Source organism: Ceratotherium simum, chromosome 12, assembly GCF_057802395.1.
Source record: "Ceratotherium simum simum isolate JZ-2026a chromosome 12, ASM5780239v1, whole genome shotgun sequence".
Lineage (NCBI taxonomy): Eukaryota > Metazoa > Chordata > Mammalia > Perissodactyla > Rhinocerotidae > Ceratotherium > Ceratotherium simum.
The window spans coordinates 66,003,833-66,020,658 of NC_141911.1; the positions used below are offsets into that span (position 1 = coordinate 66,003,833).

At 35.4% G+C, this 16,826-nt stretch overlaps 1 protein-coding gene across 8 annotated transcripts in view; it reads left to right on the top strand.

Annotated features, from left to right (window-relative positions):
- The window catches only part of CAMK2D (calcium/calmodulin dependent protein kinase II delta), a 296,028-nt gene that overhangs the window by 255,729 nt on the left and 23,473 nt on the right, over nt 1-16,826 (top strand). For all 8 annotated transcript variants that reach the window (XM_087437704.1, XM_004426556.3, XM_014784565.2 and 5 more), the window contains one exon: nt 8,359-8,407. In XM_087437704.1, the coding sequence (XP_087293830.1) occupies nt 8,359-8,407 (49 nt within the window). The remainder of the gene's footprint in view (nt 1-8,358; nt 8,408-16,826) is intronic.

Sequence of the window (16,826 nt, forward strand, 5' to 3'; positions counted from 1 at the left end):
AATGACTAAATTTCTCTGTTTGGGCAGTTTTTATAAAGGTCTTAATTGTTCCTGTGCTTCTATTTTGAGAGACATAGTCAAGATGTATAATATGAACAAATATTAGAAAAATTTTCTAAGAAAGATAACAGCAAGATATTTTGACTTTCTTGGATTTCCAAAGAAAATAATACAACTTATTTTCTACTGATTCTGTTTTGTTTCATGGGAATTTACCTTTGATTGAATGTAACCTTATATTTGCATTATGTTTGTTATCTTTCTAGAGTATTACCTAAATGTTTTATTTCTTTAATCCTTTTCTTTCTCTTCTAATGGCAGATGCCTACATTCCACATGAACACTTCAGCATTCTTGGGAATTAGTTAATATTCTAACATTTGAACTTGACCCAAAGTCGGGTGGTCAGTTCATTTTGAAAATATGAGATAGAAAATCATTTGTCACTTCTTATGTTCACGCCCAGCCATTTCCTCACCACCTGTCTGTGTGTGATTTGGGAATTTCCAGCGCTGTGGTGATCATGCCATTGTGATTCCCGTTAGGAGGGCATTTGCCGCTGACCAATTGCCTTCCTCAGCCTGTGACATTGTCTTCCTTCTGCTTAGTTTATTCAATTTAAGTTTCAGTAATGACTGTTGATGTCTGCCTTCTTCCCAATGTTGCGTTGGTGGAAATGTGATATTTTAGATTTTCCAAATGTTTTATTCTCCCATGTTTTTCTGTACCGTTCAGTGATGCAGGGCTCACAGCTCCTATTGAGAGATTTATTTTCACTACTCTCTTGATATAGAAAGAAACATTTCCAGAAATTTTTTCTTCTAGTCAACTTATAGCTCCTCTTTAAAGACAAAATTATTCTGTGATCCATGCTTTGATACTTTCAAAATTCAACCGGTCATGTGTTTTTCTTTTCCTCTCTCTCTGACTGGTCAATTCAGAAAAGGAAGTCCAGTTCGAGTGTTCAGATGATGGTGAGGATTTCTATCTCCCAGATTTCTCCTCCTGTGAAAATTCACACTTAGGAATAAAACGATCATATTTACCTAAATTAGTGTAAGTGGAGAGAGTGTAGGACCATTACAGGTCAGTGTTGATTGACTATCAAAACACAGCACTCGTGTTAACATAATACGGTTTTTCTTTGAAATTGAATTTTTTAAACATGTAAAAAGTTTGGACCTTCATCCATATGATATTAAAGGATCTTTTACAGGGACAAAGTCCAATTTTCTCTTGAAACTGAAGAGACCATGACATAACTAATGTCTATTTACTGACCAGTGAAGAAACACTATAGAATTATTTTTAAATGATGATCATGATTACTAAAATAGGAGTGGTTCTTAGTTCAGATGCACCACATAATACACCTACCATGGAGTTTATAAATAGTGTGAAAGTGATCTTACAATGAACCCATCCTAGTTAAGCCCCTTAGAGGAAATACTTAACCTCAAAACAAAATAAACTCAACACCTGAGAAATAGGAATATTTTGCCCATGCATCATAAGAATAAGTCAGTGTAGCATTTGAATATCTAGTTTGATTCAGTTTTTTTTAAAGAAAAATACTCTGCTTCCATAATATAAAATAACTACATTCCACAAACAAAAGTGCCAGAGTTCTTATATGTTTAGAAGATGGCTACAGTTGAACCCATACTTGATATTTGAGTTTTTAAAAGGAAGTCTTCCTAGCCTTTTACTTAGAAATTCTATTATTTTTCAGTTAATTAATATTACAAATACCTTCAAAAGATTTCCCATAACAAAAAAAGTCATTAAGTTAATCTTTACATTAACAAAAAAGTTTTTAACTACACATTTACATACAACTAAATGTGCACAACTAAATATGTGGTCGAGGCACAGACTCATTTAACTCACATTTGCCATGCCTGATGATCAAGGATGGCTCATCCGGACACAGTGGCTTTCAGATGGAAGACCTGGTGGTGTGTGTACGCTGTGTATCTTATATGTGGACGTATGTAGGGGTGTGTGTTGTGTGTGTGTGCGTGCTTGTGCAGATAAGTGTGTGTGCATAGGTGTGCATGCAGGACATTTTCACTAGAAAAAGCAGCACCTCTTGGCAACTATATCCTAGAAAAAAATCAAGTTCTTGTCTCAAAATGGAAATAAAAGTTTCTCAGTATATTTCTCTTTCATTTGCATCCACTGATATAAACTGACTATAGCATATTAAACACATGTGGTGCTTTAATCATTAGCACCTCTGATAATCTGATAAGAAGTCAGGTGTGTTTTGCCAAGCACTCTTTCTGATAGTAAATTATTTGTGTGTGTATCCTTCCTCTTGTCTCATATATTTTATACTAACATAAATACTAAATTTTGATCCCTGTTTAATAGACTCCATTATCTCTTACCTTTTTGGCTGTTGCACAAATTTTATGTTAAATTCTGTGAACTTTTATTTAAAGAAAAATTGTAAAAAACTATCTGCAAAATATAGATTGATGGCTTAACATTTAAAGAGTTTTCTAGTAAAGAACAGGAAAATTTTTCTTTTTTTTTCCTGCATGTCACAGAGCACAGTGTTATAGCTTATTTAAATAATGCTGATACCAAATAATCACACAAATGTGAATGAATAGAAAAGCAAAATATTACATACCTAAATTAATTTCTCTAACCTTCTATCTTCCACTTAGTGCTAATTTCAATATGATCTGTAGGTATAAAATATGAAAGAAAAGAATTCTCATAAAGTCCAAACAATTAAATGGATGTAATTGCTTGTAAATCCTCATTTGCTATTTGTTTATTTTACTCAGTATGTTCTTCTCTTTAAATCCTTAAGTACATTTATACTAAAATTATGGAATGTATTCCTTTAGATAATAATATGTAAAGAAAATACCTAGATAATACAGTGCAAGAAAATGAATGTTAATTTATATTTGTTTGATAACCATAATGTAAGTTGTCATGCATGATTTAAATGAATGTTGATTATTACTTTTTAGTCTTTGATTCTTTAGTGCCCAAACTAAATTGTAGTTTCAAGTTGCCACTTGTCTACCAAGAGTCTTCTCTGTGGGCCCATTACAATACTTATTGACCCTCTGAATTGCTTTCACAATGTGGCTTCCATAGTGACAACAATGATCTCTTCTTTAAGGTCAAACCCAATTATGTTAAAGCAGGGGAATGATATTACCAAATATAGTCTTCAACACTAGCAGTAACACTTTGACGGAAAACATAGTAGTTTTCCTCTTCAACAATGGTGAAAAATAAAGTCTTTTTACATTCAGAATATAATAAAGAGTTCCATTTGTCCATTTATAATTGAAGATGTATTTTTTAAAGGAGACCAAGAGTTATCATTAAAAAAAATATATTATAAAGCCTGAATTTCCTCAGAAGATCTGAGTTTTTAATTGGATGCTTACCAAACAAAGTGATGATGGTTCCCCAGAGAAAGACAGTCTATGTGTGACTTCAGGCTCAAGAATAAAATGAAAAAAGGAATGTATTCCTCACAGTGAACAATTGGAAGCTGGAAAACAAATCCAACTTGAAGAGTATGAAAATGTTTCTATTCATTTCATACTCTGAAACATGATTTGAGGTCCATTGAAGCAGCTCTTTGTCTGTTTGCTAAGGTGGCACAGCCAAAGCAGCCAAGTCTGTTTTATCATTCCATCATCACAGACATGGTCCTAGCCCATGTGTGGCCATCGGAGACGAGAACTGGTCATCATTCCTCTCAGTCATCACAGTGTCTTCCATGTTCATCTTCAGTGGCTCTTTATTTTCATGTCTATATCTCCATGTAGACATGCTGCGTATAGAGACATTGGCTACCAAGGGGTTTAAGGCTCTCTGTTTCTATTTTCTGCATACCTACAGATAAACAACAAAGCCAACGTGGTAACCAGCCCCAAAGAAAATATTCCTACCCCGGCGCTGGTATACCTGGACTCTTTGTAACCCTTCTTAAGTTCTTTACTGTTTTCTGTTGTTTCTCTCATTTGCTTTCACTATATAGATACATATATATATAAATATTTTCTTTTGTTGGGTTTAGTTTTTGTTTTTGTTTTCTCTAAGACATGAAAAAAGTTCTTTTTTTTCTTTTCTTTTTGTTAAGGTAGTTGTCAAGCAGTGTGTTGCTAACATGAGATCTCATTTCATGTTGAACGTTGTATTGATAGCTGTGGTCTCCGTCGTTGACATTGTTGCATGCTGCCTTAGAAATGCCCTACAATGTGCTCTGGTGGCTCTTAGCTCTTCTTCTGATGGTAGCTCTGATCATGCAGACAATGGTTTCTTCCTTTCTTGACGCAAACGTTGACATCCAGAAGAGCTAAGGGGTGATTGCTAGACAACAGTAAACGTAGACCTTATTCAAAGTTCTCGTTTTCCTCTTATTAAAAGACAGCGGGGCTTTGTAAGACCTCACTTTCTGAGATGAAGAGGCACTGGATAATTTAAGGCTGTTTGTTTGTTGTGTTTTAAATTAAATTATCACTGTTTCACTTTACTCCAGAGAATGAAATTGCATAGCATAGAGCTTTGAGTTATCAGTGGGAACCACTTTTGTCCATTTCAATCAAATTCACACCATTAACAACTAAATCGGTTTAATACTTTGAGATGGTGGTGTTAAAATTTGAGATTTGAATACTGGCATTCAATGCTCTGAGTTCCAGAATATTTTCCCCAAAATATTCCGTATTTTGATTTATGATTTTCAGAAATGTTTCTGATTTTTTACTGTCCTTGGTGCTGTTATTTCAAATGAACTGAAAATGTTAGGGGATTATTTCACTTGGGTTAACTGAAGCCTCAATTTAAAAACATTTAAAGGAAGGACACATCAAGATAGCAAGTTATCTACTAGTAAAAAACAGTGTTGATTACACCTCTAGCCACGGAAAGGAAGAAGGGAAGCAGTAAATATGTTCTCTAAATATTGCAGCATAAACTGTGGTGGAGAGGAGATACTAGAGGGGAGAGAGTGCTTACGCTTAGAGAGAACTCCCAAGGAGTTGTAGTAATGCCCAGTAGCGAGACACCGTGTAGTGAAAGTGCAAAGCATGCCATTCATGTATGGACACTGAATCCTTTTTTAAATCAGTTATTTGAGTGTTATTTTCCACTTGGGAATATTTCTTCAATTTTCTGGTAGAAAGCAATAGGAATAATAATTTTTTCTTCATGGAAAAACACGACTTTACAAGCAAATCTGCTGTATATATAGTCCATAAAGCAGAAATTTCTTTTAGATATGAGTTAACATGGGATTTAACAGGAATATGTCTCAAATTATAGTGATTATACGATTAGTTCTAGAACCCTTTAAATGAACTTTTTAAATATTCCTTAGAATTTCTCATGGACTTTTGAAATACAGTCTTTAGGATGGCCCTTTTTTTAAGCGCAGTCCAGTGGTTCTAGATTTTCCAAGAGTATTTATTTGTGTATTAATTATACTGATGACACCATAATCAGTTCTCGGAGAAATACAGCTGAAAAATATCTTCACAAGAATTTGAGATGATCTCAAAGAGTTCTCATCTCCAGTGTCCTTGGCTAGTTTCCCATGGGGCAGATATTAACACGCTGCTCATTAAATGAGAAGGGAAAGCTCTATCTGGTACAGGACTTTGTGAAACAGTGAGTGCCTCTTTAGTTCTCCAAACTTCAAAGCCTTGTCTGTGTGCTGATCACGAATGAGGTCTGTGCATGCTGCTTGCTGGGTGCTGAGGTGTCCTATCTCATGGGCTCCCCGGGGAGATCTTTCATCAGAGATCTTGTCAGCTGCAACCTCTGATAGTAGTTAACATCGCTTAAGCTCTGGGTCACTATGTAGTTTTGTCAGCTGGCTCACTCTGCTCTGTCCCTCACAGTAGTAAGAATGTACTTACCAATGCGAACTGTTTCTTTCTCTATTTTGTTCTCACTCAGGAGCCCCAAACTACTGTAATCCACAACCCTGATGGAAACAAGGTATTCAGAAAGAATCAACATCATCATGCTTTAACAAGATTACACATCTCATCAAATCTGCAAAACAAAATTAATTCATTATCTAAAAATAGGAAACAAAATCCTTACCCTTTTTCTACCACACTTTCTTTTGGGCCTAATTTATCTAGAACTGTACACATATTTCTTTCAAAACAAAACTGAATGACATCTTGAAAGAGAAATGAATGATACCATTAGTCAATAAAAGTCGGGTTAAATGAAGTCTTTATGTCAAGATGACTGTGTATCTTAAGCAATTCCATCTGGTCTTTTTTTTTTTCCATGCCTGTCTGTGCATTGTACTGTAGTTGTATTCTGCATGTAATTTTAGAATTTCTTGCTGTGTCATTCCACTGTCTTCAAAAAATATAAACTTGAGTTCATAGGTATTTGTTAAATTGAATGTTGCTTTTGAGTTTTATTTATTCTGTTGTCATAGTGTTTTTTCTTTTAATTTCTTGTTGATGTTGTTTGGCATGAATTTGAGGAGACTCAGAGAGTTTCACTTCTTGTGAAATATGTTTGTTTTTGTTGAGTTATATGCATTTCAGTAACAGACATTTAACTACTTATGCTGAAAGAAGACTGTGAGGTTTCCTATCCGTTGTAAATTGTTTGCACAGCATGTTAACTAAGCAATAGTACTTGTATACATGTCTATAGGATGAAAGGAGACATTTTCTGAACGTGTACCTTGTTCCCAGTATATTACTTCTCATACATTATCATATCTCTAAGGGGAGGAAAAAATACTTTATCATACTTGTCTCAAATATTAAGTATAGTCATGGGTCTTACTTCTCCTTATGTTTATCAACAATGTTTAAGTCTTAGAAAACATTTCCTCTGGCTTAACATTTAATTGATCAATATTAAAATTATTAAAGTAAAAAACATGTAGTGTTCTTCAATATGAGGTGTATTTTTTAGTCATGATACTTAAAATGTTCTGAGTCCCTAAAAGACTTGAGGTAGTCAGGAGCATCACGTATGAGCACAATTTTTTTCAATATCATTAGCAAATGAAAGACCAAGCGTAGCCGCTGGAGTGGACACTTCGCTAGTTCTAGCTGTGTCATTTGTAAGCGTTGCTGCATGACATTCCTTGCTTACGTGGATTAGTTTCTTTTTACAGTGCATGGGTTTACCTTCATCTTGAGTTTAAATTGAACACTAGGTCACATTGAGAAACGCATGAAGACTGCTTTGGTTTTGTGTGTATGGAGACTCTGGATACATCTTTCATTAGTCTGTCCCTTTGGTTCAGATATTACATATGATGTTTATATAAATTGATCGCCTTTTTGAATATTGAATCTCTAAAAGGACACTGACTGCATTTGCATCATTTTCCAAACTGTGTTTTTCGTCACTGAGCACAGAGCTATTGATGAGAAGTTTGTTTCCGATTTTTTTCAGCTCTACCCTTCAATCATTTCAAGTAGAAAATTGTGTTTCTCTTATGAATATTACTAAATTTCTTTGCTAGAAAATATTTTATTAGTACATTATTAATGGAAAAATTTATCAAACCATTTTAAGGAATGTGTCTTAATACTGGCAGTGACAGTATCCTTTTAAGTGTGCTTATTAATCTTCAACTGCGTTTGTAGTTTTAGAAAGAAATAGCTTTGTCTTTTCATTATGGGAGCAGGTTTCTTATCAGCAACAGCCAGTTTCTAATTTAGAAATTAATGAAAAAACTCTGATTGTCCTTGAAAGTAAATTATTCATTGTAATTCCATTGTGCTGACTACAAACATGGTAATCCTTCTTAAAAGCACTTTTAACATGTCTCAGCTTAGTCCCTGAGGCTTCTTCATCAAATGATGCAGTGAAATGCTTTCTCTCTCTGCAGAGGAGTAAGGCAGACAAATGGGCTTCGAATTCAGTGCTTGATATAGTGCCTTATGCAAAGAAGGGCCTATTTTACTCATTAATTAATTGGGAATAAACATTGTTTATTTTAAGGTTCAAAGTTATTAGGCTAATATATTAAATTTCTCATAAATACATAGAAAAAGCACACCTTATGGGGCACTGTAACACAAACACATCTTACACAGTTCTTAAAATAAGTTGCATACTTCCGCTGCTTCTCCAAATCACCTAGATTTATCCTGCTTCAGAGATTAGGCAACCAGAGTTCTCCCTTTTTTTAAATGTTTGCAGCGTTTGACATTTTATTTCTGTTACAACCACGTAATGTATTTGTCCATTTGCATGTCAGCATATGCACACAGCCTGCTGAAGAATTTTGCATGATACGTACATCACTCGTCAATTCTTTAAGAAGAAAAAAAGTTAAGCTATTCATTGTTTGCAACTTAAAACGTGTTTTCTTCTCAACAGGAGTCAACAGAGAGTTCAAATACAACAATTGAGGATGAAGATGTGAAAGGTATGATTAAGCCAGAAATGGAAAATCATAACTCAGATTTCCATATATATCAAAAAAATATCTGTTTCAAATAACTAATGAGTTTCGGAACTAGGCCTATCCTAAGACACAAAAATAATTTTCTTTTTATAAGTACATTATTATTTTGATTATATGTATGGATTTCATCAATTTTCTTTCACATTGTGTTCTTTTCTATTTTTAAACTATAGATGTGGTATATTCAAGCACATTGTGATTTTAAACTAGTAGTGACAGTTTAGAAACAGCATCAAACTGTAAATGTATCAGTCAAAAGGAACTACAAAAATGTATTACATTCATTCATGAAACCTTCTAGAAAACAATTTATATTCAAGAATGGAGTATGAAAATAAGTGTTTTATTTTTAAACTTTCAATGGTCTCGATTGGCTGTCAATGGAATTTTGCATTTGGCAGCCTTTTTATCCTGGTTTTCATGTACTTTCCTGCTATATTCTTGCCCTCCATTCAGTTCAGTTGCCCTGGTTCTTTTAGCTACACACGAATCATTGCCAGTGTTTCTACAGACACCTTAGTGCCTCTGCACACACACACTAAACACATGTTTGCAATTAACTTACTTCTTTCTGGTCTCTTGCTGTTTTAGAAGTGTTAATTTTGCTTCAATTGCCTTTGCAGTTTTGTATTCTCATTTTTGTAATTCAGTAATTCGATAACTACAGTTTCTACAGGCCACTTGTATAGAAGCCATTCCAAAAAAAGATGGTAGCAATAGGGATATTTAAAACAGAAGTATTAAAGGAAAAGAAGTATAAAATAAAATCAGAGAAATGATCCATCAGTTACTTAAACCCTATCTGGAAAGATTATTTACCTAATAGTATCACATAGGCTTTAATTCTATAGGTGGTATTAGTAAGATACAGTCTTGAAAAATTATATTCATGTTACAGAATAAAGAATCTGGAAATTTTCAGGTCAAGGAAACATATAGGCAATTTAGGAAATAAAAATGGCTGGAGACCACAAGTTGCCAGCCACCTCTGCTGACTTTTTCCTTTTGGTTGACACCGTTCAAGTGTTCTCTATTTATACGACTAGTGCAATGACTTAACTCTGCTAGAGGTACTCAGTCATTATTGTTCACAATGGAAAGGTGGGTAGCTGTGTCGAGGGTTTTATTTAGTAGGTCTGTTCATCTCATTCTTGCCCCTGAGCTAAAATTTGAACTGAAGTAATTTTATGATTCATTGATGCCAGTCATATTAGATAAAGAGATTCTTTTTTTTAACCAAATAAGCAGATGTGCCATTTAGCTTTCCCGATGATTCAGAAAGCGTCATCTTTATGAGTATTTTGGATTCATTAGCCCTTTCTGCCAAGCAAAATGTTTATATGATTTTTTTCACTCTTTCCTTGAACAAGAATCAGACAGAGGAAATAACCTGTGCATTATCCACTGGAGAGACTGAATCTTTAAATAATGGAATAAAATTAGGAGACTAGCAGCACTTTACTATGTGCACTTCATCCTCCCAGGAAAATGTTTATTCCTTGGTGATCACAAACAGGGTTTTCATAAGTGGTTTTTCTCTCCTGAATGTGACTCTTCACTATACTGAGTATTGGTTTAGGGTGACTGCTGTTCATCTATGTAAACATCAGTGTATAAACAGAGTCCCTGTCAGTCCTACCTTATAGATTATATGTTTTTGGTGAAATTAAGTTGTATCAGCAGTTCTCAGAAAACAGTCTCCTCTTCAAATCACAATGATATTATGGGTTTCTTCTTGCCTCTGGGATTTCACAAACTGAGAAGGTATTTGTCTTGATGGTTATGCTGAGTCTGTACACACCAAATGTCAGAGAAATTAAGCATAATATTGAGATCTAAAGACATGTTCAGTTGATGACTGAGCCCAAAATGCTTTGGTGTTTACTTGAACTCAATGAATAAATTGTTTAAGTTTCTGCTTAAATTTTCTAGTGTGGATATGGTCACAGAGGCAGAGATAGAACACATTAGGGCTCATTTGTCTTCTCTTTAAGATCCATACAGCCTTTTGGTGGCTAACCTTTTTAATATTGAATATCAGAAACCTTTAGAAGACACTTTGAGGGATCCCCCAGGCCATTGTTCTGACTGTAAGAGAGGTGGTACATAGAACCATCATAAATGTTTTTCACGTATTTATTATGCTGGTGACATGCTTGTGCAGGAATCTCTCCGTTAATCAGTGCACAGTCCTCCAAAAAGACCCTAGTAGATTTCTACATTTGAATGACTGTGCTTTCTTCTTCTTACTTCAGAGTTTGCCATATCTCTGGGTAGCTTGGTTAGGAATGTGTTTATTGTCCGGCTCCCTTAGAAGCCAAATTTACCTATTTATCTAACATCTAGGAACCCACAAACACCGTCAGTGATAGAACCTGACCAAAACCATCCCCTCTACAAAACCATGTCGTCTTTACAAAATTGTGTGTCTTTCTTCCACACGTATACTTTCCACCCCTATGCCTTCTGTATACAACCCTGTTATCAGGGTGAAACACCACACTTTTCCACATGCTCTTAAAGGCGTGTTCCCATAGCGCACTCCTGCCTGCAGCCACATGCGCCACCCGTTCCTGCTGGCTGTCTCACCTAAACCAGCACCTAGACTCACCTTGTTTCCTGGTGATACGTGATCCCTTGAATACCATCTCACATGCTTCTCGTGCCAGTGCAGTGCACATTCTGCCCCATCCCCGAGGACCAACCTGGCAGGGACAGCTTCTGCATCCTCTCCACCGTAAAGAAACGGGGAAAAATTAACGCACCGTGGTGACCTGGCCAAAGGAAGAAGTGAGGGGAACCAACAGCAGAGTACCTTTTTCTGGCCTCTTGTGGAGGAAGAAGGTAGAAAGCCACCTGTTCTCAAAGGAGGAGGAATGCAGAAGTCTTCATAGATTAATGGTCCATCACATTCAGGGGAACCTGGAGCACCTAGAAAACCAGGGTTTGGAGAAGACCCATTTTCCTTGAGCTCTGCTTGGTAGTTTCCATTCAGAACAGCCTCTGGTTTTCATGAGGCCCCGATCTATGCATTACTCTTGAATTGTATCTAGGCTATCTCAGTTTCTTCATTCAACTAAGCAAATATTTATTGAATGCCCACAGTTGGCCTGAACTCCACCATCTTCTCTTTGTGAACTAGTCTTATTCAAGAGCTTTCAACGACTCAGAGTCAAACGTTCTTCTTTATGCTTTACTTGAATCTTTTATGCTATAATGTAGGCCATTTCTCTTATTTAGTTCAGTAGATATCAGAAAAACTTAATGAAAAAGTGAGACCCAAGATAAATGTATTTTATATCTAAAAGTCCTTTTATTTTCTTTTTCTTAAAAACCTTCAGCATTTAGCTATATTCACATTTTCCTTCCAATGTTCACAGTCATCCTGAGGGACTTGCATTGTTTTACAACTCTTCTTTTTAAAAAGCTTCTAGAGTTTCTTGTTTTCTTTCTCCAAGGCAATGTATTGACTTCCTAATGTTGACCTTTTCATCAACTTCCTAATTTTATTCTGTATTCAAAAACCAAATATTATCTCTAATGCTGTGTCAGTAAACTCAGCTGTAAACTCGGTGTAATGGAAAAATACTATAGTTTAAAAATAAATGGAAGTCTTAATGAAGCATAGTTATTTCCATAGAAGCACTGAGGTAAAAAACAGCCTATCATACACTCAAAAAAAAAAAAAAGTTTTCCTATTAGAATTCACTGGTGTTCTCAAAATATGAATTTTTTTAGGTGTGAAATTGTTGAGATAGTCATGCCATTTTGAACCCATAGTGAAACAAACTACTTTGATTAATTTCAATTGTTATGGAAGACCTGTCATCTGTAGCCTTTAATTAGTAGACGGCAGTACTGACAGTGCACTCTCTATGAGTGGGGGTGTGCCTATGGCCAGTGATAGGTAGAAATGGTCCTTCCAGCACTGTATCCATTTGAAGAGTGTCCTTTGGTTTATGGCTGTAGCCACAGTTTGCAGGGCCTGTCGCTGTATGTCACAATGCGTCTCCACCTCATAACCTGCCCGGAGTCAGCTACTTCTTCCTGATGCGGGTGCATCGGTTTAGTCCATCTACTGCTCTTTCCCAGAATTCCAGAGTTGTACAACACCTGTCGAAGTTGGGCTCCTGTATGCCCTTATGTCCTCTCTGTCACTCATCCTGCTTCCAGCATCTCACTTTAACTCACCATTCATAAATATTACTTTATGTGGAAGTTAAAAATATAAGAGGTAATCAGACTCACAATTTATATAGTCAAAAATTTTGCAGTCAGAAGATCTAATTTACATTATAATATAGTTGCGTATATATTGAGCGTAAAACTTGGTTTTTTTCATGTGTCTGTTTTTCCTATTACCTACTAAAATGGTCCAGTTTAATAAGCTGCTAAATTTAAAGTTATGTGCAAGTTTTGAAATAGTTTATTGCTCCCTCTTGTCTCCTTTATCATTTCAGATTATAACTGTGTTACTTTTTTTTACTGATATAAAAAAAATTATTAACAAGCCTCTGATTGGAATCCGGAGTCTACACTCTGTCTCTAGTTCCAGCTTTTATCCAGCTTGCCTGAGCAAGTTGCTTAACTTCTGTGTGGCTAAGGTTTCCCCAGGTTACAGAATTTAGATATTGAAATCAATAATACAGAGTTGTAAGTTTTTTTCTACCCCACTTTAATGCAATACTATTAACAGATTTCTATGAGGGCTCATATTTTTAAAGTATGTGCAATTATACATTATAAAATAATATATAATGCAGTATAGATGTTAATAATATAAACTATTCAGAATAATTGTAGAAAGACATTTAATTCAAAGTCAAATGCAAGAATAAATTGCGGCTGTTTTAGGGAATATTACTACAATGGGAAAAAAATGGTGTCCACTAACCTGTATGTCCAGAATGTTATCATAGCACTAATGGACTGTAAAATTAGTACTTTAAACACATTCCAGTAAGAATTATTATGGGGTTGTAGTTCATATTTCTCAAGTATCTACTATTTAAAATTACTTTAACAATATCTAAAATTATTTGACCTCATGCATGTCTATGCAGAAGTTAAATCATAATTGTTATGTTTTTATTCACTATGAATTTTATATAATTCTGAAGTTATTTACTAGAATAAAATAATTACTTTAGTGAAATACTATCTCCTTTGCTGAATTTGTATAACTTTCTCCCAATAAATCTCTATGTGTTATGTGAAATTATGCATCTGTATCATTTAGTGGTTCTTCTCGCAAGTCAGTGACACGGCCTTATTTATTTTTCTGGTATGGATTTCTACTGTAATCCCTTCGATTTGCTCAGGATAAATTAGATCTAAAGTAGTCAAAGAAATAAATCTTAGTCCTGTGCATTTTTAATCCATTCTAGCAGGTTACAGGTCATTCAGTTTCAGGCCAGTATGTTAAATGGAGAACTAAGATATTACAGGGAGAAGCAGGGAAAGCATGACTGAATGAAGGAGCTTAATGGAAGAGACTATCCAGAAGTCAAGCATTTTTATTATTTGCATCTGGAATAGTAGTATTTTCATTATTCAATTCAGTGCAACAAATATTCCATGGGCACCCACAATGTAAGTTGTACTGAGAAGGCACTGGCCACATCTCTCTTGCCCCCTTGAGCAAGTCTACAAAAGACAAAGATGACTCTGCATGATGTTTCTGGCTGGTATCCAGATAATTCCAAAACAAGGAATAATATGTTCATTAAAAAATAAACATAAGGACGTAGCTACAAACAGTCATATGTGAGCAAATATAGAAAATTTCAGATGCATATAACACATGTAATTCCTAACAGACCTCTATGTGAAATATTTGGATTCACTAGGTTTTTTTAAAAAGGTTATTGAACATCTACTATATGCTGGACATGGTATAGACCAGGTGGAGGCTAACAAGGCTAACCTTTTCCTTCAAGGAGTTCTCAGTCTTGCAGTAAACTCCTATATGAAATTATGTCTGCTGGTGCATTTCCCCAATGAATGGCTATTTTGCATTAAAATTTTTTTCTATGTTGAAGAAAATTTATTCCAGGGTATTTGAATAAAATGTCCTTAAAACTTAGTGAATTAGGTAGGCTCTCTTTATTTCTTTTCATATGTAATAGTGTAACATTTTTCCTTTGGCTGATGATGTTAAGCAGAATTTGCCAATCTATCATATGAAATAAGCATCATGAACATCCCTGCTAGAGCCACATTATCCCACTAATTACATATATGTGGGTATTTCAGTACCCAAAGGAAACAATTTGCAATATGCAGATACTTTTGGATGATTGGTGTGATCTCTTCAGATTAGAACAGACAATTTAAAAAATTAAACTTCAGTTTGGACATTCCCAAACTATTCAATTGTGTTTCCTTTAAAAGCAAATATAAAAATTCTCTATAAAACCATTTCATGTTACATAAGTTATAGATTAAATTATACTTGTAAAACATTGATGCCCCGACACGTCTGGAAAACATCCCTCTTTTACTCCTCCTCACCTCCATTGCACTATTGGTGCAGTCTGCAATGTGATCTAATTGCATTACTCCTAGAAATCATGTCTCCAACTTTTTTTCATATATTTGTGTTCAGACACGTCTATGAAACCTGAATTTGACATGGCTGTGTTGTATTCTAGTTCCTCTAACACTCCGGGTCATCATCCTAGAACCTTCTTTGTCTCTGCAGTTTTACTTATACCCCACGTCCAGTCTATCAGCAAATGCTACTGGTTCTCCCTGCAGAATACACACAATTTTTTTTTTTAATTGACTACTTCTCACTAACTCCACTTCCATCTCCCCAGTCCAAGGTACCATCATTTTTACCTGTGTTATTGACATGACTTCTTAGCCAGTCTTCTACTTTGCATTACCTGCCTACAGTCTATTCACAAGACAGTAGTCAGACTGACATCTTTAAAATAGATCATATCGTGTAATGTTCCTGCTCTGTATTCTCCAGTGGTTGCCAAAGCCATTAGGATGGATTAAAAGGCCTTCTGTGGTCAGGCCTTCCTCGAGCCATGCCTCCCTTACCCTCTGACCTCACCTCCTTTATGTTCCTCAGGAACGCTATCCTGAAAAGTATCAAACAGGTTCCCACCTCAGGATCTTTGCACTTACCATTCCCTGCCTGGTAGGTCCTGATTCAGACTCCGCATGGCTTGCTGCCTCTTCTCTTTTTCAGTCTCTGGTCAAATGTTAGCCTCTCAGATCTTCCTTGACAAACCTATTTTAAAATATGTCCCTCCAAATCCAGTGCCCCCATTCTCTTTCTTTGCTCTGCTTTCCCCCTAGTATTTATCGTTGTCTGAAATGCTGGTTTTACTTACTGTTTACTGTCTCTCTTCCCCTACTAGAATGTAAGTTTCTCCAGGGAAGAGATTTTTGTCTGTTTCGTCCACAGCTGTATTCACAGTACCTAGACCAGTGTTTGGCCACAGTAGGAATCATAAATACTTAATTGACGGAGGAAGGAAGCATAGTGGATATCAATCATGCCATATCCTAGCAGCCACTAAAATGCCTAGAATTCTCTAAAAGTTATGATCACATGACAACTTTTTATCTTCAGAGGTTTTTGTCCACATGTCTCCTGGCCACCCCGCCCCCATAATTTGAGAGCTAAAAATGCAGAAAATGCAAATTTAAAAAGCTACAGGATCATCTTTCCTGTTTGGATGGAGCACGTGCTTTGGTGCCAAACACACTAGGTTTGAATCCCAGCCCAGCCTTTGATTGGCTGTGCGGTCCAACTGCTCATGTAAACCTCTCTGGGTCATGTGCACAGTGGGGATAATAATATCTCAATACCTTAGAAAGTGACAATTTCATACGGTTCAACCCAACAATGACAACAATAGCAAGGCATAGTCATGTTGACTAGAGATAATGTTTGTGAAATTCTTGGTATAATCCCTGGCCCATGATAGTTACTCAGTAAAATTATACTGTTTCTGGCCATTCTTTCTTATGAGTAGATGGTATAAGCACAGGGGTTTGCTATTAAGAGAGTCCATAAATCTAAAGGGACCTGTGTTTTTTATTTTAGCCTCAATGTTTCTATTTTCTAAGCCATTTATTTTAGTTAAGTGGGTAAACATCTGTATGTGTTAAGACCCACATACAGAATCAAGCCATCTACATACATAAACAAACCTAGAAGCCACCCAAGTACAGAAAATAAATTCATTTTTGCCTTAAAACTGAAATCAATATTCTTTAAAGCTTCTATTAAGGTAACAGTATTCTTTTAACTTGTGAAGAACTTAAAACAATATTTATTTTAATTCACTGGTTTTTTGCCTCCATAGTAGCACATAGAAGCATTCAATAAATTAATGAATTAATTATGAGGTTTTAC